This window comes from Manis javanica, chromosome 3 (assembly GCF_040802235.1).
Source record: "Manis javanica isolate MJ-LG chromosome 3, MJ_LKY, whole genome shotgun sequence".
Classification (NCBI taxonomy): domain Eukaryota; kingdom Metazoa; phylum Chordata; class Mammalia; order Pholidota; family Manidae; genus Manis; species Manis javanica.
In genome coordinates, this window is record NC_133158.1 from 77,358,299 (window position 1) to 77,379,977 (window position 21,679).

At 39.0% G+C, this 21,679-nt stretch overlaps 1 protein-coding gene across 10 annotated transcripts in view; it reads right to left on the reverse strand.

Annotated features, from left to right (window-relative positions):
- Nucleotides 1-18,944: 18,944 nt before the first annotated feature.
- Nucleotides 18,945-21,679, reverse strand: part of NXPE3 (neurexophilin and PC-esterase domain family member 3) — a 41,081-nt gene continuing 38,346 nt past the window's right edge. For all 10 annotated transcript variants that reach the window (XM_073231712.1, XM_017673327.3, XM_017673324.3 and 7 more), the window contains one exon: nt 18,945-20,536. In XM_073231712.1, coding sequence (XP_073087813.1) covers nt 19,986-20,536 — 551 coding nt within the window. In that variant the 3' untranslated portion in view covers nt 18,945-19,985. The remainder of the gene's footprint in view (nt 20,537-21,679) is intronic.

A 21,679-nucleotide genomic window follows, 5' to 3' on the forward strand; every position in this document is an offset into this window, starting at 1 on the left:
CGGATGCGTCCCGTTTCCAGTAAAATGTACAGGATGAGGCAATGCGCCCTCCGCCCTCGCCCCGCCCCGCCCGCCGGTTGTTTTCTCACCCTTCACCTGGAAACCCCGAGCAAGCCGGCCTCCCCGGCCTCCCCGGCTCCGACTCCCACCCCGGCCGCCCGCCGGGAGATGCCGGGAGACGCTGCCCTCGGCGCGCTCCCCGCCGGGCCGGGCGCGGGGGAGAGGGCACGCGGCGTGTTGCCCGGGCCTGCAGAGGGAGGCGAGGGGCGGGAAGGCTGCGGCGAGTACAGGTCGGCCTGCTGGGATTGGGAAGCCCCGCGCCTCTCCGCCCGTCCTGGCGTCTCTGGGTGGTTCGTAAGGGCCTGTCTCCTCCAGCACCTCAGAGCAGCCTCTTTCCACTTAATTTAGTAAGCGTTTGTCAACATTGCTTTTTGCAGAGCCCTAAACCGAAAGAGGTGTTGAAGCCATTTTTCTGTCCTCAAATTATGATCTGGGCAACAAAATTTTTTGGCGCAGCCCAGGAATAAAAAGCAATGCCGTACACCCCTGTATCCTTCAACTGGAACAAAGCCATCTTAGCAAAATGATAAACGTACATATATGTATATGTGTATTTGTATTTGTGTAATTTTTAATCCTGCATATCTTTACATTGAATCTGATAAATAGGAATTTGCTCTTGCCTATCGTAAGTACTTTCTTAATGGAATTATTCAAGTTTTTATTGGAGCCCTATTGCTTCGAAAACCACTGCTACGAGTTTGCAGGAGAAAAAAATGAATGATTATGTCCGTCCTTCCAAGTACATTATAATCTTGTAGGAATGATAAGGTAAGTACACACAAGCTATATTAAAAGAAACCGGTTATGATTAAATATCATGAAGGATACAAAGTTCAGTGACTGTCTTTAAAAAGAAAGGCAAAAAGTCTGGTGGAGTAAAAGAGGATGTCATAAGGAAAATCTTTGCAAAGGAGGTAACATTTTGATAGGCCCTAAAGGATGGGTGGGATTTGGACCCACAACATTTACAGGACTAGGGAACAGCAGGAACAAAGAATTAAGAGTCAGATAAAAGCTTATACCATGCCTTTTAGGATAGTCAAAGGGAAGATAACATTGAACGGAAAAGGTAGTTTGGTGCCTTTGAGTGGAGCACCTCCAGTGGAAGGCTGAGACATAGGGTCTTATTTAATAAACACTGGGTGAACATAAAAGAGTCTGGCACAGGCAAAAATAATCTAGAAGCAATTTAGAAAGGGTGAGACTGAGGGGCCCAAAGTCCCTTAAGAACCACTGCAACAGCCTGGGAAGAACGGGCCTGGCCCTGAGTGCAGAGACAGTGCAAAAGAGGAAGGTAAATGCAAAGAAAGCGGAGCCAGGAAACATTGCTAGGGCAGAATCCACAGCTCTTGGCCCCAGTGGAGGTGAGGAGCAATGACAGGGTCCCTGTTCAGGCTATAGTTTGGGGCCACATGATCAGGTGAACAGGGATGTCTGCTTCAGATCACAAGGAAATCAGCAGAAACAGACTGTTAGGGTTCTGGGAGGGAAGGGGAAATAGGGGGAGACGAGCTGAAGTTGTTACCCAGTATTCATAGGTACTATACGACCCTGGTGGAAGTTCCAAAGTCGGTGTTTACTGGTTTCTCACAAGTGTTCTACTGCGCATGAAACTTCTTACTGCCTTTTTCTCCTCCAGTCTCTGGACTTTGGTAACTTTTTTAAACAAATAAAAAGGAAACAACTCCACAGTGATGTATCTGCAAAAAATACAAGGCTCCAGTAATTTCAGTTCCTCAGAAACCAAAGTCACTTAAAAGATGTTCCAAATTAGACGTTGGGCTTTCTCAATAAAATCTATTTGGATTTCTTCTTTTCCTTCCCACTAACATATGTATAATAAAGGCTTTAAGTGGCCACTCAAACAAATTCATGGACTAATTTCTTTTTATAAAATTAATTATTCCCCTAAAATTATTTCTGGTTTCACTTGGTATATAAAAATTCAAACCTCAAAAGCATAGCCTCTGAAGAACAATATAAATAAATATGGTCAAGGAAAGACTTTCAAAATAAACATGTTTTCTATGCAATGTCAAAGCAATTGTACTGTAGAAGAGTACAACCCATAATGGCCACAAGCCAAGTTTGTTACTATCACTGCAAAAATAAATTTTAAATACACTTTGCTTCATTTAAATGTTGAAATATAAGCTTAATTTGGTTTATGAGGTTGAATGATACGACACTGCCAGTGTCCTAATCAAACATGATTGTACATTCGCTCTGTGGGAGACAGACACCATGTTATGAGGACTCTGGAAAAGCCCGCTGAGGCCAACAGCCAGCTCTACTGGCCAGTGTGTGAGAGGGCCACTTTGAAAGACAGTCCTCCAGCTCCATGTCAGGTCTTCAGATGACTGCAGCACTGACCAACATCTTGAGTGTAGTCCTATCAGCAACCTGGAGCTAGAACCCCGGAAAGCCACTCCCAGATTCCTCACCACAGAAACTAGTTTTGAAAAATTAGGCCTTAAGAATTTGTCCAAGGTCACACTGCTCCTCATAGGTGAAGAGATCAAAATCCTCATTTATCTGACTCTGGAGCCTACTCTTTTGCTTTAAAAGGAAAATGAGAAGATTGGTTTCCTCAAGGCACAGTTGCACCATCTACATATAAAGATACAGAAAAAGATGAAAATGACCTATCTGAAGATTCCCTGACTCATGGAAGGGAAAGATCTATTTCAAAGCCACTGGAAGAAACTGAATAAGAAGTAAAAATATGCCATCTTTCCCTTGGCTTTATACTAGTTAATAATTTACCATGTTGTATCTTATACAATAGATCATTTCTGAATGTACTATGGTGCCAGTTAAGTTCTACCACCATTTTGAGGCCAAACATTCAAAGTTTTTAAAAAGAAATGTACAACACCATCATGGAACAGTTACCCATATTATTAAATCCTCACCCCCTCTAATGTGGTTATTATCTATCACCATAGAAAGGTGTTACAGAATTATTGACTATATTCTCCATGCTGTAAAAAAGGCACTGAATTTTTTAATGTAGATATGAGTTTTTGAAAAGCCAAAAATTATTTGGTATAACTTTTCAAACTTGAGATAAAAAAGCCAGTGAAGTCTCTTACAGGTTAAATTATTTTACTGTATTGGCTGAGGAAGTGAACTTCACAGGTGAAAGACCCTTAAAGCCTGGTAGTTTATTTTTCCGAATGCCTTCTAGATGTAAGTCAGCAAAAGAAATCATGGTATTGCCCTGTATGATCATGTACAAGCAATTCATCAAATAATACAGTAATTTGTCAAAGATTTCACTGGAAACATGGAAACTGATCTTGTCTGCATAACTGCACTTTTTCCTCAGAAATGGACAGATCTGATTGGACTTGCTATTTTGGTTATTGTTCGTCAGGTACCAGCACCAGCTAATCAAAGATCTTTTATATGAATGCTTGACAACAAACATAAATGGTGCTGAAACCATTCAAAGTAAACAATAATTCTTTGAATCTCATTATTTATCCTAGCACAATTATGTTGACATTTGCACTGATGGTACAAAAGCAATGGTGGGTAAAACTACTGATGCCTTACAACAAATCACGACAGTGGCATAAAATAAACTAGTAGTCATTCTATTTACCACCAACCACTTGCAAAAAAAAAGCCTTTCACTTAAGAAAGTCCTAGATGAAACAGTAACAATTATTACTTTCATTAAATCTTGTTAGTATTGCCCTTGAAATACCATATTTTTAGTATTCTATGATGATTGTCTGGAAAAGTACTTGATCTGTTAGATGAATGATATGACATTGCCATTTGTTCTAATTGAATGCTGTTTGAGTTGTGAGCTGAACTAGTCACTATTTTTCATGGAACACGAATCTTACTTGACAAACTATGGTTATTCTGATGTGGATATTTGTCAATTTCTTTTTTTAATGAACAAAGTAAGCCTGTTGTGTCAAGGAACAACTGATGGTATTTGTTGCCAATGGTAAAATTCAATCTTTCAAGTGAAATTAGGATTTAGGATACTTCTGTCTGACACCCTGAGCTTGACAGCTTCCCAATATATGAAGACATTTTTGATGTGGTCTTGGTGATGTGTTATTAATAAATCAAAATGATTTTTGATATTGTATAATGAAATATGGCATTATTTGGAAAATTTTTATAACTCAGTATTTTCCAAATGAACAATGCAAAACATTACACAATCACACATGGATGAAAGATCCATTCTAGGTGTAAGAGACCAATGGATATTAATGTATCAGAGTACAAAAAGTTCAGTGATATGGTATCAGATTCCACACTGCATTTATATTTTAAGGAACTATAGTTTATTTGGTATAATATTAAAGAATAGCCACAATTATCTGAAAATATTATTAAGACATTTCTTCCTTTTCTACTACACGTTTGTATGAAGCCAGATTTTCTTCATATACTTCAACCAAAACAATGTTATTGCAACAAAGTAAATGCAGAAATGGATATGAGAATCTGTCTTTTATAAATCCAGACATTAAAAGATTTGCAAAAATGTGAAACAATACTGCTCTTCTAAGTTATTTTTTCTGGTTTAGAAAATACAGTTTTTAAATTGATAAAGATTTTTTAAATTTTATTGATAGAATGTAGACAATAGCATATCATTCAAACTAATAGTTCCAGGTTGAACTAGTAATTGTTGAACACCTGGCTCTGGAACCTCCTCCCCTTTCCATCTCAATTTAAAACTGTCCAAGACAGGGCTTCATCTCTCACCTGAGCCAAATAATTGCCCGTCTAGCCTTGCCCATCTAAAATCCACCCTTCAGACTGCATAGTATTCCATGTTGATGACTAAATCTAAGAACTCCTCTATTTAAGGATGCTTCAATGACTATTATCTTTAGCATCTAGTTCAATCTTAGAACAGCAGGTATCCCAGCAGTGCCTTCCTCACAAGCTCATCTTCCTATACCAAACTGAGTAGTTTCCCACAGCTCTGAGTCTTCATTTCTGCTGTTCTCACTGCACAGAATGCTCTCGCCTTCCTCACCTGGCCAACTCACGCTCATCTTCCTCAAGACGCACGTTGACATCCAGCACCCCTGCAGCCTTCCCTGATCCTCCCTCCTTCCCACCCTCACTGCCATCCCCAGTGTGGCTTACCAGCCCCTCTTCAGTGTCCCTACACTGACTTCCATCATAGCTCTTGTGTTGAAATGATCTGATTCTGAGTCTGTCTCCTCTACTCCACCGTAAATTCCCAGGACATGTATCCCTTGTAAGTAGCCAACCACCTTTTACTTAGTATATATTTGAATGGCAGAAATGAATGTAAATGCTTCCAAAATTATTTTATGTGTAATACCAAACAGACATCAAAATAGATCTTTTGGTCTCCTGATTTAGAATCCCTTCATTCCCAGTACCGGATTACTATAAAACTATTTTCATATATCTTGAAAATATAAAAAACCCAACAGTCGTTTGCCCAGAATTCTTTGGTTCATATCAATTTTGCAAATAATGCAAAATGCTTTTGGGAGCTTTCAAAATAGGTATCATGTTATGTAATATATTGATTTGCTGGATGCTTTCATTGAAAAATTATACTTTGTTAATATCTCCATAGCAATGTTAAAATATTTTTAACACCTCAAGAAACATTTAAACTTCTGAGTGTTGTAATAGATTATTTTTAATGCAGAATTAGATCATATATTTTAAATTTTGTTTATTTTTCAATATGGTAGTGCTTTCTAAATAGCAGGTACTTTTCTAGACATAGGCACAGCAGTGCATCAAACAAAAATCCCTGTTCTTTATGTATGAACATTCTGGTCATATACTCAGATACTGCTACTATTACTGAGATACATACTCAGTTCTAGTGGGACTCATATACTGCACAATAGAACATGTACAACATCTGGCCTCCCAAGCTATGGCACAAACAGCTGTAGTAGTAAGATCCATAAACAAACATAAAGATCCATTAGCAAACATAATGTGGGGAGGGGGTCACACAGGGAAGGCAGTATAACACAGAGTAGACAAGTAGTGATTCTATAGCATCTTACTATGCTGATGGACTGTGACTATAATGGGGTATGTGGTGGGGACTTGATAATGGGGGGAATATAGTAACCACAATGTTGCTCATGTAACTGTATATTAATGATACCAAAATTTAAAAAAAAACAGGAATACCATACAATCCAGCAATCCCACTTTTGGGTATTTATTTACCCAAAGAAAACAAAAACCCTAACTCAGAAACACATATTCACCCTTATGTTTATTGTGATATTAGTTACAATGGCCAAGATATGGAAGAAACCTAAGCACTCATTGATAAATGGATAAAAAAGATTATATATATATATAATGGAGTATTACTCAGCCATAAAAAAGAATGAGGTTGTGTCATTTGCAACAATATGGATGGACTTAGAGGGTATTGTGCTAAGCAAAAGAAGTCAGACAAAGTCAAATACCATATGATTTCATTTACATGTGGAATCTAAAAAACAAAACATCGAACAAGCAAACTAACAAAAAACACATTAACAGACTCATAAATACAGAGAATGAACTGGTAGTTGCCAAAGGGGAGGCAAGTGGAGGGATCGGAGAAATAGATGAAGGGGATTAAGGGTACAAACTCCCAGTTATAAAATAAATAAGGAGATGGAAAGTACAGCATAGGGAATACAGTCAATATGGTAACTACACTTACTGTGAATATTTCATAATCTATATAAATGTTGAATCACTATGTTGTACACCTAAAACTAATATATTTTATGTCAACTGCACATCAATAAAAATTATTTTTTAAAAAAAACAATCACCTCACCTTCCCCCAAAATTGCTTTAGCTTACATATGCAAGATACTTTAGACCAGGAGTTAGTAACTCCAGCCTGCAAGCCAAATGTGGCCTACTGCACAGTCTGTCACCTAAGAATGGTTCTTACATTTTTAAGTAATTACATTTTAAATGGTTATATACATTCCTACATAATATACTCCATCTTGTCTCTTAGCCCACAAAACCTGAAATATTTATTATTTGGCTCATTACAGAAAATGTTTGCCAACCCTTGCTTTATGCAAAAGTGTGTAGTGTCATAGCTTTCCTGCAAACTGAGCTCTAGCACTTACCAGCTATGGGACCTTGGGCAAGTTCCTTGTTCTCAGAGCCTCAATTTATTCACATATAAAGTAGGATACTACTATCTAAATCAAATTACTAGGACCACATGAGGATGTACAATTTATGTAAAGTATTTGACACATCCTAGACACTTAATAAATGTTAGTGCCCTTTCCATTCCCATAATTATTATGACCATTGAGTAAATCTCCACACTACTTGTGTGTGTGGCTGGGAGATGAACAATTCCAAAAGATGTGCTACATTGACCGTGAGGTCCATTAAACAGGTTCTCCTTCCATTTCTCTCTATTTCCGACAAGCATGCTGACATTTCATCTCCTGACCATGCTCTGAATTTCACAGACTTGCCTTGTGGCCCTGCAGTGTCCTCTTCCCACCAGCCTACATCATCCTACACATCGTAAAAGTTCTGTAAGATTCTGGCAAACAGGGCCTGGGGGACCAAAAGACAATCCTGCAGCACAGAGTAAAGGACAGGCAGAAATCAAGTCACCTTTTGGTTCCATGTGTTCTGTTCACCTTAACTCTCAGAATCTTTGACGATCGATTCTCAACCTTTTCTTCCCCCAGAGTACACCTGAGAGGATGACACCCTCCCACCAGTAAGGTGCTCTCTGGCCACCATGATCTTCAAAATGGGGTTGTGTGGCCCTTGAGAACACTTACCGAGTGATTCTGATAAATCCTTAAGGAGGAATTCTCCATCTGTTGAAGAACTATTGCTTTAAATTACTTTATCCAATAATTCTAGTGCCATTTATACCACTCAGATTACCTGAAGAAGAGAGGCTAGATTTAATAAGAGTCTTTACCTATATGAAATACAAATGGATTCAGATCTACTTTTGATGATGATTCCTTAGAAAAAAGGAGGGTGGACTTGATTTAAATGCCTATCGCACCTATAGTTTTATTTTACAAGACACCATATGAGAACCAGCAGTCCTCCTAGAGAAAATTATAGAGAAAGGTGATAGACTCATATTTGTATGAGTCTATGGAAATATGAGTCTATGGACTGTTGGCACCCACAAAGAGACAGAAATCTTTAAATATGGATAGAGTGCATAAAAGGAAAAGAGACCCAACATAAACCAAGGACTCCACAAATAACCATCTATTAAAATAAAAAAATAAAATAATAGATGCAAACATACTATCTGACAAGAGTAACGAGATTGCTGAAAAGCCTGGAACTTAAAGAAAATCACACCTACTTTCTCATAAAGAAATGCTGTTGCAGAAAAGAGCCTCCATGATCTTAATTTGGGGAAAGCAAAATTTAAGGGAAAACACAAATAGAAACAAAATTTAACTATTAGTTTGTATATATCAAGATTCTCAAATATATGTACTTGTGTGTTCATTTACCTAAAGGTATTTGTTATAGAACAAAATTTTATTTTCAGATAAAATGGCAATATCCAGCAATCTATCATCAGTTTAAATTCTATTGATCATGACAATCTGTTCATAGATTCATTCAGCAAATATTGAGCACCTACAGTATTTCTGGATCTTCTTCTAGGTACTAGGAATACTATACTAAACAAAAGACAGTCTATGCCTTCCTGAGGCTTACAGTTTTCTGGGGAAGAGAACAATCAAGTAGCTATGTAAATATAATGCCAGGTGGTGATAATGTGCTATGAAGAAAGCAAAGCAAAGCAAAGGGAAAGAATCTGAAATGCTACTTTAGCTACAGAGATCCCAGAAAACCTCCATATTATCTTCCAAACCTATGTGACAGCAAAGTAGTTTGAAACACAATAATTCTTATCTCCTGTCTTTTCTGAACTCTGAGCAAGCTTCCCCACTCCACAGGTTCCACTCAGACTGGCATAAGGACTCCAGATTCCTACCTCCAACTCTGACCTTTTCTAATTCCATGTTGCCAAGAGTATAATCAGCAGGCCCCTTTGCTCCTCCACCCCCACCAAAAGACTCTCCATTTTTCAAGAAACTTCTAGAGGATTTAAAGATTTGACTCTTTCTGCCCCTTGATTTCACTGTAGAAGAGTCCTTAGTTCCTCCTCCAAAATGCTTCCATCATCCCCTTGGTCTCATTCTCACTGCCATCAATTTCAGAGCAGCTGGAAATTTGTTTGGGAAAGTCGTGACGTGCATGTTTCCCCTGCCTAACCACAACTGGACCCTGGCTTCCCATATCAAAACTGAATTCCTATGCCTAGTTTCCATATCCTCTCAAAACCAGCTACATCAGACCTATCTGTTATGAACTGATCTGTGTCTCCCCTCCCTCAACAAATCCGTTGAAGTCCTAACCCCCAGTACCTCAGGATATGACTGTATTTGGAGATAGGACCTTTAAAAGAATGATTATGAGGCCATTGGGATGTGCCCTAATCTAATCTGATTGGTGTCCTTATTAGAAAGGTAAAAGGTATACCCACAGAGAAGAGGCCCTATGTAGCCATCGCGAGAAAGGCTTCAGGAGAAACTTAACCTGTTGGCGCTTTGATCTTGCACTTCCAACCTCCAGAAAATAGATTTCTGTTGTTTAAGCCACTATCTGTGGTGCTCTGCTGTAGCAGCCCTTGCAATCTAATGCACTAGCCCCTCATACTTCCATTTACTACTCAACATGCAGTCCTTATGAATGATCCTGGACAACAGCGCACTAATTCTTGTCCCCAACTTTTATCCAGGCTCGAATTCTTGCCTGTGACAGTCTTCATCCCTTGCTTAAAAACATAGGGTTTTGAAGTGAGGCAAACCCGGGGCCAAATCCCAGTGCATTCACTTAATAACCATGTACTTTTAATTCTCTAGGATTCTGTTTTCTCATCCATAAAATGAATATATTAACTGCATTCAGTCAGTATGTAAGTACACGGTACACTGAGCACAGCTCCTGCACAGTATACATTTAACGATGGCAGTTGTAATTATTATCCATTTTTCAAAGCTCCAGTTAATATTTGATTGTTAAGCACCCTGGCCTCTTTGGATCACCAGCCCAACTGGAAGAGAATGTAGGAGAAGAGAAGAATTATGTAGTCAAGTTTGAAGCCCTCCCCTGCCAGATCTTGATGCTGCCTGAGAGAGAACCCTGAGGTTCATGTGATGAGCCTCTGGGAAACATTCCGGGTTTCTGAGTTTGGGAAAAGCACAACCAAAGCCATGCTTCAGGAAGGACGACGCGGCAGCTCTGTGCAGGGGACCCAAACAGACACTCAGCAACAGTCAAACGACAGGTTGTGAAGGACTCAACTAAAGGAGTGCCTATGGGAATAGAAAGTGGTGAACTGTTCAGAGAAATATTTCAGATATACAATCTATATGACTGGCAACAGAATAGACTGAACACAGAAAGACAGGAGAGAGTCCGCAGTTACTCCAAGACCTTGAGATTGATAGATGGTAACACCATGACCATGGAATACAGAAGCTGCGAAAGAGAATAGGGAGGCATCGAGTTTGATTTTAACCTTTGCACTCCATTCCCTACGCTACTCCTACCTCTGCATCTCACCCCTTATCTCCAGTCTGATTAGGAAAAGTCTCTGTGACCTCCTCTTCCAGGAGAAATTTTATAGGATGTACTTCAAAATTAATTCACTCCAAGACACAAATAGTAATCTTCCCCAAAGGCTATTAGCATTTTAAGAGAGGCGCCCCACAAAATGAACCACGAAATTGGGATAATTGACAAACATAAGTGAGGTATGGAGTGGAGAACATGTTCTTCCACATTATTAACAGCAAACACTTTGTCTAGCTGCAGTCTGGTACCATCCCTAGGTTTTGAGATTAGGTAGTGTTTAAGAACCCCTTTTTTATCTGAATGCTGGATATTGTTCAGCACCACAGATAAAAAACAAAACTGTTTCCACTGGCCGTTTAGAAGATAGGGAACATCAGTACAGACCAGCAGAGCTGAGAAGGCTGTGACATGTCAGCATCGGCCACCCTTCAGATAGCCCCAGTTCATCTTTCATGACACTACAGATGACCGGGGTTTTGCCCAGGGATTGTTTTCCATTTCCTCTAACTCTTGTCTTCCACCCCTATTTACACCCACCTCCTTTACCCTTGATGGTGGTACGAAATAGAAAGTTCTTATAGTTTTCACAGGTTAGAAAATAATTCGATAATTCTTTCACTTTTTTTTTCATTTTGAGTTATTGTATTGTTTTATTCCCCCTCCCTCACCCCACCCATTTCTGGGTTCAACCAAAACTCATAGACTGACCATGTCTTCCACTAAAGAGGTGAGAGAAGGAAGTGGAAAAAAGGCGAAAATCTCACACACTTCCTAAGGTGTTCTCGGCTCAGTTAATCTTCACTTATATCTATGGATCACCTTTGTAGCTGACTCTTTTAAATCTCCCACAAGCCTCTCTGGCAAGTGGTCGACATTTTCAAAAGGATCTGACCCATATGGAATCTAAGGGCATTACCTCAACAATTTTCATTAGAGTTATTCCCAGTCGTGTACTTGTTTGTGAATGTGTACATTGTAGTATGTGGACACACAAGGTGAGTGTGTAGGGAAGGTTGATTTGTTTTAATAATCATGGTGGTGAATCATTCAGCAGATTATTTACCCTGTATTTTGCATCACTGTCACATATTCAATGGTATACACATTTTCTCACTGCACTCTACCAAACACAGCCCAAAAAAGAGCTTTTAAAAAATCATCATGGTGTAGCTGCTGTAGAAAATGGCATGGCAGTTCCTGAAAATATTAATCATAGAATTACCACATGATCTAGCAATTCCACTTCTGGGTATAGACACGAAAGAACCAAAAGCAGGGACTAAAACAGATACTTATACACCCATGTTCCTGACATCCAAAAGATGGAAATAACCCAAATGTCCATTCAGGGAAGAACAAATAAACAAAATATGGTATATACATACAATGGAATACTATTCAGCCTTACAGAAGAAAGAATTTCTGACACAGGCTACAACATGGATGAACTTTGAGGACTATATGCTAAGTGAACAAAGCCAGTCACAAAAGGACAAATGCTGCATGATTCCATTTATATGTAGTACCTAGAATTGCAAATTCAGAGACAGAAAGTTGAATGGTGTTTGCCAAGGGATGGGAGAAAGGAATGGGAAGTCATTGTTCAATGGATATGGAATTCCACCCATCAATTCCACCATATAGCTTGACTCTAGGTACTTTCCTGTGGTCTCCTTAAAATATGAAGGATTATGTGGTATTCAAAACTTCAATTAAATCTGAAAAGGCAGTAGGTGGTAGCCAGGTGTGAGCTAGGGAAAGTGATGGATCCTAACAGCTGCCCATTGTATCTCCTCTAATATCCCAGGGCCTGGTGGCAAGGGCTCTGGCTATGGAGACAAATCCTCCCAGATTCAAATCCATGCCCTGCCATTTACTATCTGGGGGACCCTGAACCAATTGCTCAGTCCCTCTGAGCCTCAATTTTCTCACTTAAACAATAAGGCTAATTATGTCTACCTCAGATATTATTATGAGGGTTAAATGAGACCTTGCTGGTTAAGTCCCAAAACAAATGTTTAATAAATGCTAATTCCCTATCCACTAACTCCCCCAAGAAGCAGTAAAATACTTTCATCCATTAAGTTTGGAAGGAAAGTGTTTTACCTCACAGAGAGTCCCAGATTAAGGGAACAGGAAGTGCTTTAAGCAGAAACCACATACGCTAGCTTTCATGAGTGTCTTCACCCAAATTGTACACGGCATGATGCTCTCTCTGAGCCTGTTAAAGATTACATAACCCTGAAACTCTCAGTCAGCAGAGAGCTGAATTCCCCTCTGAGATGTGTTCTTGTGTCCTCTCAATGGAAAATAGTGGAAATTCAAATTGGTTCAAAAGATGCTTTGAAACCACCAAAAAATCTTAGTTCACAAGAAACTGAAGTAAAATGCCTATAAGTAAAATTTATAGTGACTTTGAGGCAACTTCAAAAATGCACTTAAGAGATCCAAGAATCTTAGAAATCTACTCCCATTCTACTACACTCTACTGCCCATTTTGACTGCCTCGGCCAAGCCCAAGGTAACATCAGATCTTTTTCAGTTAAAAATATCTGCCTTTCCCACCCTCAGGAGTTCAGCATCAGGCCAAGAAAGCCAAAAGGTGAAGTTCAGCCTCCTGGTCTTTCTGTTAACCTAGAAGGAAAAAAAATCAAGAGGCCAGGAGGCCACCAGATCAGTATCAGCAGTGAGCCACAGGGAAATGGTTTCTCCAGGATCAGTTCACTGAGGGTCTCAGAACAATTAGAAAATCTTCCCCCTGGTTAGCACTCTCCATGGCTCTTTAACTTCTGAGATGGTTTCTTTTGCTTTGAGGGTGGGACAAAGCAGACAGAGAAAGCTCTGCCTCCATTTCCTCAGTGAGGAACCATCTGTACCTGGGTAACTACATCATGCTGACCATGGTCATCACCTCCTTTCTGGAAAGGATGCAGCCGAGCATTTAAATGGGCAGTGCACTGATTTCTTGGGCTAACTCATCCCAGACTGAGTCTTTTTTCATCCCAAGCTTCTTGCCTATCCCCTACCCAACTGAGTCTTTAGCCAAAGCAAAATCCTGTTACAATGGAGAGGGGTGGTGGATCATATACTCTATTCTGGAGCCAAATAAAAACACTTCAGGGGGAACAAAACAGCAGCAGAATCACAGAACCCAAGAATGGACTAATAGTTACCAAAGGAAAAGGGACTGGGGAGGATGGGTGGGGAGGGAGGGACAAGGGCAGGGAAAAAGAAAGGGGACATTATGATTAGCATGTATAATGTGGTGGGGGCACGGGGAGGGCTGTGCAACACAGAGAAGACAAGTGGTGATTCTACAGCATCTTACTACTAGGATGGACAGTGACTGTGAAGGGGTATGTGGGGGGGACTTGGTGAAGGGGGGAGCCTAGTAAACATAATGTTCTTCATGTAATTGTAGATTAATGATACCAAAATAAATAAATAAATAAATAAATAAAAAGTTGATAAAAAGAAAAAACAGAAGTAGACTTACAGATACAAAGAACAGGCTGGTGGCTGCCACAGGGGAGAAAGGCAGGGATGGGTGAAACATAAAGGGGAAAAATTAATGAGAATGTTTGATACCTTGATCTTTGTGATTGTCAAAATTCACCAAGCTGTACACTGACTTGTGTATTTTAGCATATGAACCTCAATATAAAAAATAATATAAAAAAATGAAACTAAAAAAAAACACTGCAGGGTATCTGTATATTTAGATGATCAGTGTGGCTGCTCTCCTCCTCTAGCAAGGATTATTGAGGGTGATGATAAACCTTGCAAATTTTTCTCTCCTTTTATTGTCTAATGACCTACTTTCTAAGAGTGGCAAAAGAAAAATTCCATCTGACCAGATAATGTATTGCTTTAGATGCCAAACTTAGAATGGGGAAATACATACTACCATGGGTTTAAAATTTACATAATAAATGCCATCGTCTTTGGGACACCCCTACCCCATGACAGCCAGTTCACTAATTGCCATTTAGAGAGTCTCTAATCCATCCTACCTAGACATGTACTTTTTTCACACAAATCCCTACAAATACTTTATACAGATTAAGTCTGAGGGTCCAGCCCAGTCATCAAATTTCAGGGCTTCCCCCATTCATGAAATGGTTTTGCTATATACTTGTCTCTAATTTTATTGAGGTCGTCTAAAAATTAATGAGGGCATGGTATAATATATATTTCCATAAAGATACAGTTTTATGCCTACCTTGGTGAGAAAGTATATCTCTAGACCCACCCTCAAACCTCCTGGGAGATTTCTGCCTTGGGGTATCAGTTCTACATCCCTGACTAAAGATAAATTGTTACATTAGACTTATGATATATTCATCACCCATCCTATCCACCTCCTCCATCAGCGTCTTAGACCTTCCCGGGCCTTCAAGGCAAAAAGAGATGATTCACAGCCATTACCAAACAATAAAAACATCCTGATTTTCTTTCCCCAAAATCTGCCCCCCAATATTCTGCTCAAAACAAATATGATCACCCCTATCAAAAAGTGACTCCAAGTTAATAATCTGAATATGGAAAAAGAAACAGGAAAAAGAAAAGCTTAGCACTTAAAATACTTTTTCATACTAAATATCAAATAATAAAAATATACCTTCGGGTTTGAAGAGTCAAGTCATACAGATACGTAAAGGCGAATCAATTGTTTCCAACTGTAATCAGCGATAATAACCCAAGTACGTGAGAGCATGAGAAAGATGATCAGTTTCCTTTTGAGGTTACAATGATAAGCGGCAGCAGTTAAGCAGCCTTTTTCTCTTGAGGACTCGGTGGCTTCTGACCTCGTGGCAAGAGGATGCCAGCCCCTCTCCCCGGCCCCCTTTATAGCATTTGCTTTCTGTTCACCACTCTAGAGGGAGGGGGACGGGGGAAGCTAAGGACCTGGATTCTAAAATCCAGAATACGGTCAAACTCTTGTTCGAAAGGGGTTGCGTGGGCACAGAGGGGGGGCAGAGGAGGCGGGGAAGGGGCAGCAAGAACTAGGTTCGTGTGTTTTTTCTGCACACTGGAAATTCCCAAGCCAAAAAGGTACAGACCCGAGTCCCGGACATTCCCCTCAAGGGCCAGCTCCAAGACCTGGACTGGAACCGCGCAGAGGAATCAGAAGCAATCTATAAACAGAACATTTTTCTTAGGGATGGCTTTTTTTAAATGTCTCAGTGTATCCACTGCCAGCCATTAGCGATGTCTCATTTAGCTTTTTCTGTATTGTGTCTAGACAATGGGGCCGTGGGGGGTGGGTGGGGTGAATGCTTTCTACAACACAGCTTTTCAAACAGGGTAATCTAAAAGTAGTATCAGTGTGATGTGCCTCCATTGACAAATAAAAGGACAAGAAACATGCCACTTAAAACAGTGGTCCTATAACATGAAGGTCATGTTATTTTCATGGTTGGGGGTAGGGGTAAAGTGGGGTGAGTTCAAACAGAGAATGAACCCATTGCACAACATAGAAAGGATTTCTCCTGTGACATTTGGTTTCACTGTGGCTTCTTTTCCTTTTGGAACTCTTACTACTGTAATCTTTGTACTGCTTCCTTTTTGCCCCCCACCTCAGGCAATGTTACAATCCAGTTTATAATTACACAGGAAACGTCTGGTCCTCTAGTAGGAATGGGCATCCAGAGCTAAACACCAGAAGGTTCTTAAAAACTTTAAAACAACAAAGAAGGTCGTTCTTAAAAGAAGCCTGATTCTTCTTATTAGGGCAGGATACTAAAAAGCAAAATATAATTTTTTAAGTCACATTTTTAAAAAAATTAAGTCACATTTTTCAAAAAAATTAAAATGTAAATGCACTTTCAAGAGACAAGTTAGCCTGCAATTGGTGACGTGTATTTTGTGCTCTTCTATCTTCTGCATCCTGTAAACTTCTGCCCTCAGCAACCCTAATTTTTCACACACATCCCCAACCCCAGTCTCCCAGGATTCCTAGGTTCTCCTAGCACTCAGCAACTGTGGTGTTTCTTTCAAAGGGCAAAAGAGCACTTTTGAGATATTATTTTTTTATTGCACACTGAGAGGTCGGGCATTCTAAGTGCAGGGAGCCTGCAAAAGAGTCATAAACCCTGGGGGAGAATAATGTTTAACAAGAGAATGAATACACTTTAAGTGAAATTTCTAGCATAAGTAACTAGCTAATGTTAAAAATCTGAAATTACCCAGGCCCACAAAGATAATGCTGAGCAGAATTTTGGGGGAGGCTGGAGGGTAGTATTTCTCTGAACCTCTCCCAGTAATTGCTATTTCCTTTAATAGGGTGCAGAAAGACTCAGCTCTGGCATGTATGTAAAGACTTCTCATATATATTCTTGTCAAGCACCCCCATGTATCAATCTGAAACTTCATACCTGAAACCAGTTAGTGTCAGTTAACTGGTATTTAATACATTGAAGGTTGTTCAGGATGGTAAAAAGGATTATACTGAAACACCAAAGGTCTATTTTATATTTGCTAAAAATGTTACTCCTAATAGGATGACTTCAATAAAATATAATCTGTATAGACAGGCCCTTATTATGGATTCTCCCTTTCACAAGTAACATCATATTAATCATTTGAGCTACAGAATGAGGAGACCTACTAAGATATTAATGCTGTCATTCCAAAATAAAAATCCATACCCTAACCCGATGAAATTGTGTGTAAGCCACTGTTTTAAAATCTTATTATAAATCTAAATGTCCAACCATAATGGCCAACTTATGTAAATAGTAATACCATTAACTAAACTGCTAGGCAGAATTTTATAACTAAGTTATGAAGACTATTTAATATAGAAAAATATTTGTAAATTAAAGTTAAAAACACAGATACAAATTACATATTTTCTGTGATTATGGCTATGTAGTTAAAAAAAACCTGCAAGAAAATACACCAAATGTTAATGCTTATGCATTCAGGTGATAGGATTATGGATTCTAACCATACATTTTCTTCTTCTAGATTTTAGTTTTTAAAAATTATGATGCCCTTCATATTGATAATGGAATGTAAAACAAACTATATTATTTTGCCAGCACTCTAATATTCACCACCATGTGGTACTGGCCTAAAATAAACTTTTCAGAAGAAATTAAAATATTGTATCTAATTGTTCTGAGAAAGATTTAGGTAATATTCCAAACTCCACATTTAGGCATTTTTTTTTTAAACTTCCACACCAAAGCATAGAAAGACAAATTGGAAGAGAGACAAAAGTGAATGAGTATAGTTCAAGAAGTTAATGTCATCAAATCTTAAATAACTAAATGAAAAACTAACATAAACTGGATGAGCTCACAAGAAATCATTTGCACAAACAAGTAGCATCACTCCTAAGCCCTGGAGAGGCAGTGGACACTGAAATTCTGGAAAGATGATGAGTCAGCCTCTTCTACCAATCCTTGAGAAAATGCTCAACATTTCTCTCATGAAAACAAAAACCCTCTTTACCGAAGTCCAACAAGTTGTAGTTGAAAGAGCTATGGACTCATATACCTTGGTTCAAACCCAAACTTGAGTTCCTCACCCGCAGAATGTAGCTAATATCACCTACTCTATTAGACCATGATCAGAATTAAATGTTACAGGTAAAACCCCTGAGATAATACACAGCAATATTATTTCCTTAGTTCCATCTTCTCGCTTCCCTTAGTCAGTGTTTCTCAAAGTGTAAAACATCACCATTGCATCAGAATCACTGGGCACTTGTCACAAAGGTTCGTTCCACAATTCCCAGAGGCATGGCCCTTAATTCTGCATTTCTATCAAATAGTCCAAGTAACCCTTAGACACTCTAAAGCTTATAGGCCATTAAAACTAAGCTATCTTAATATATTTAACTATGTGGCCCTCTTTAGACACAGAAAATACTTAAGAATTTTCTTTTTCTTTATACATATGTATGCTCACTGCATATATATAAAATAAACTTGAAGGTGCCCCTCTAGGCTGGGAAAGGAAGAACTTAGACTTTCTGTTTTTGTTTAAAAATCCAAATTCTCTGACCCATTTTCCTAAAAGGGCATTTTTCCCCTCATGATTTAAACATCTGTCTTCATCTCTAAAGCATCCCCAATTTCATCACATGTCCATTTAGGAATAACTAAAACGAATTAGATGGCCATTTATTGTGGCTCAAAAAGAAAAGAGTATTTAGTTAATGGCCCCAAGTTAACTTAAACTCATTTAAAATTAACAAGATAAAAACAGTCAAGTCAAATTGACAATTTAATTATTTTAAGATAGCTAGTAGGAATAGCAGCTTTTACTTCCAAGCATTAGGTACCTTAAGTACCTTATGCCCAAACCAAAAAATACCTATCATAGATTTCAATATTTAACTTTAATTTCTAGTGAGATGTTAACTTGTAATTTTCGTATACAATTCAAAATAACAACCAAGAATGAAACACTTGATAGAAATAATTTCTGCAACTTTATAATAAACAATAGCATTCTTTACATTAAAGTCAATTCGTAAAACACTCAAAGTTCAGAACACAAAAATAAATCTTCTACTTATAGATTTCCCCCTTCCAGCTCCAAAAGTGAGTAAGTTGTCATCATGTAAAATTTAGCTGAATCAAATAAGTAATCACCCAATGCAAATACTAATTCAATGCACAGATTTTTACATATATTGCCTTCACATTTTCCCTTTGCTTCTTTTCCAGATTAAAACAGGACATTGTATTTATTCTCACTAGAAAATTCTGACCAAGACATTAGCCTTTTCAGGTAATTCAGAAGTTTCAAGAGAAACTCCTGAGACACAGCAGTCTTCACCGTGTTACAAGAGTCCCTTGACTATAAGCTTCTTTAGTTCACCTCACTGAAGATGGCCCAACTGTGCCATTCATGCAGATGTGATCAATTTCCTTTACCAGATATGCTGCAAAAACACTCCACTCCCAACCAAATTTGTCCCTTCCATTTAGGTCAGAACTTTGACACAGTAATATCCCCTCCCAAGAGAAGCTAGTTCAAACATACTCATTAGCATCTTTGGTTACAAGGGCAATACAGTGCATAGAAGCTGCTAATAAGGATCCTCCCACGGCTATGTCAAAATTGGAAAAAATACTATAGGTAGAAACAAACATAACCTGAATTTTCTAAACTTCTCGTAAGTCATAATAGAAAGTCCTGCACTTTCGGAAATTGCATACGTATCAATGGCACCGAAAAAACCTTCTGTAGTGCAGGTGATGGAGAAGGTCACTGAATGTGACTCCTCCAGTCCTCTCCAGGGCAGGCTAGGTCTCCAAGGGGCACACAAAAGACAAGAACATGTCCAGCTGGTTCTTCACAATAACTTCATCTGGATGTAGTTTGTGGGGTAGATGATGGGCCAGGGTCATCTCCCAGGCATCCACAAGATAGACACCGACCCCTGAGAACATCTTCCGAAGGACTGTGTCCAGCTGAAAGTTGTACCAGTCGCTGTTGAAAAGGCTCACCTCGGGCCCCAGCTCCTGCGCGTTGGCTGTCCGGATGACGACCACAGTTTTCGGGCTTCGGTCCAGAAGCTGGACCACTGCCCGCCGGATGTTCCTGAGACGCCGGATGTACACTGCCAAGGGGAAGGTGCTGAAGTGAGACCAGATGGCTATGGCAACCACTGTGTTCTTCCCTCCCACAATGCCATTCAGCTCGTTGGCCACGTAACGAAGCTCACTGCTGAAGACTGTCGTGAAGCGGATGGGTGGACCGTGGCAGCGGTATTTGAGCAGGATATTGTGTTTCTGGTCCACTGCAAGGAAGGGACCCACATTCTTGGGACTACCCAAGTTAAACTCCACTAAATCTGAAACCAAGAAAACTCAAACTCATAAAAATGTTCAAAGCAAATTCATGTACTTTGATTATTCTTTACTGTGGCTTCAAAGAACAGTTTTAAAAATAAAAGTACAACAAAAAGGCACAATACAAATATAAAGGCAATACCTGACTGTACCTTGGCTTGAAATGGACCTTTATTCTAATAAATTTATTATTTAAATTACTCCACAAACATGTTATTATAAGTAATACCATCAGCAATAGACTCTACACCTATGCTATACCTCAAAAGCAAAATAACCCATTTCCCTCTGTTAGGCCAAGAAATCTTCCTGTTTGCACTGACTACTGAATCTCTAAAAATTAACTTGGAATTTACACGTTATAATTCTAACAGATAAATATTATTTCTTCCAGGACACAGGCTAGAACTTCTGCTTTTTCACAAACACGTAATAGTAACCAAGTATCTCTTTTCACAGTAAGCGAAAGAATGGAGCACTCAGTTTCTTTTGACTTTCAGTTTCATCCTATGAGTGGAAAATCATGTTAAGTCCTAGGGAACTCCTCTGTCATAAGAATAACAAAGCAGCACAGTTTGAATTCCCTTCTGTTTCCCTTTATCTGAGTGTGTTTCAAAATTCAGCTGCTCCGATATCTTCTGAAGGTCCCAGTGACTGTTCTCCCTTATTACTCCTAAAAACACTGTACAAAATTTATCGCTTAACGTATGTCCCATGAGGAAAGAAGGATTATTTCCTATCCCTAAATATTTCTGTAAGTGCCTTCCAGAGAACAAACTGAGTAACTTTTGGCAACCCAATTCATGTAACATTTCCTAAGCACCTACCTATTCAGTGCTAGTCATCAATGCTCAGATGGGTAAGTCAGTCCTTGAACTAAAGGAGTTTACAGTCAATTCTAAAGACTTAACATCAAACTAACTACAATTGTCCTATATTCTTCCTAAGAATCACTTTTTTCTCCATGTAGGCTCCTCTTCTAGGTTACCTAATTCATAATGACTTAGCATGTGGCCCCACTTAAAATGAATAGAAGCTCAAGCCATCATTCTTTTAAGATCAAGCACCAACACAAGAGTGAAAATTTGTCTGCAAAGAGTATAGGAGAAAACAGCAAAATTCTCAATGCAATCATTACCGTGAAA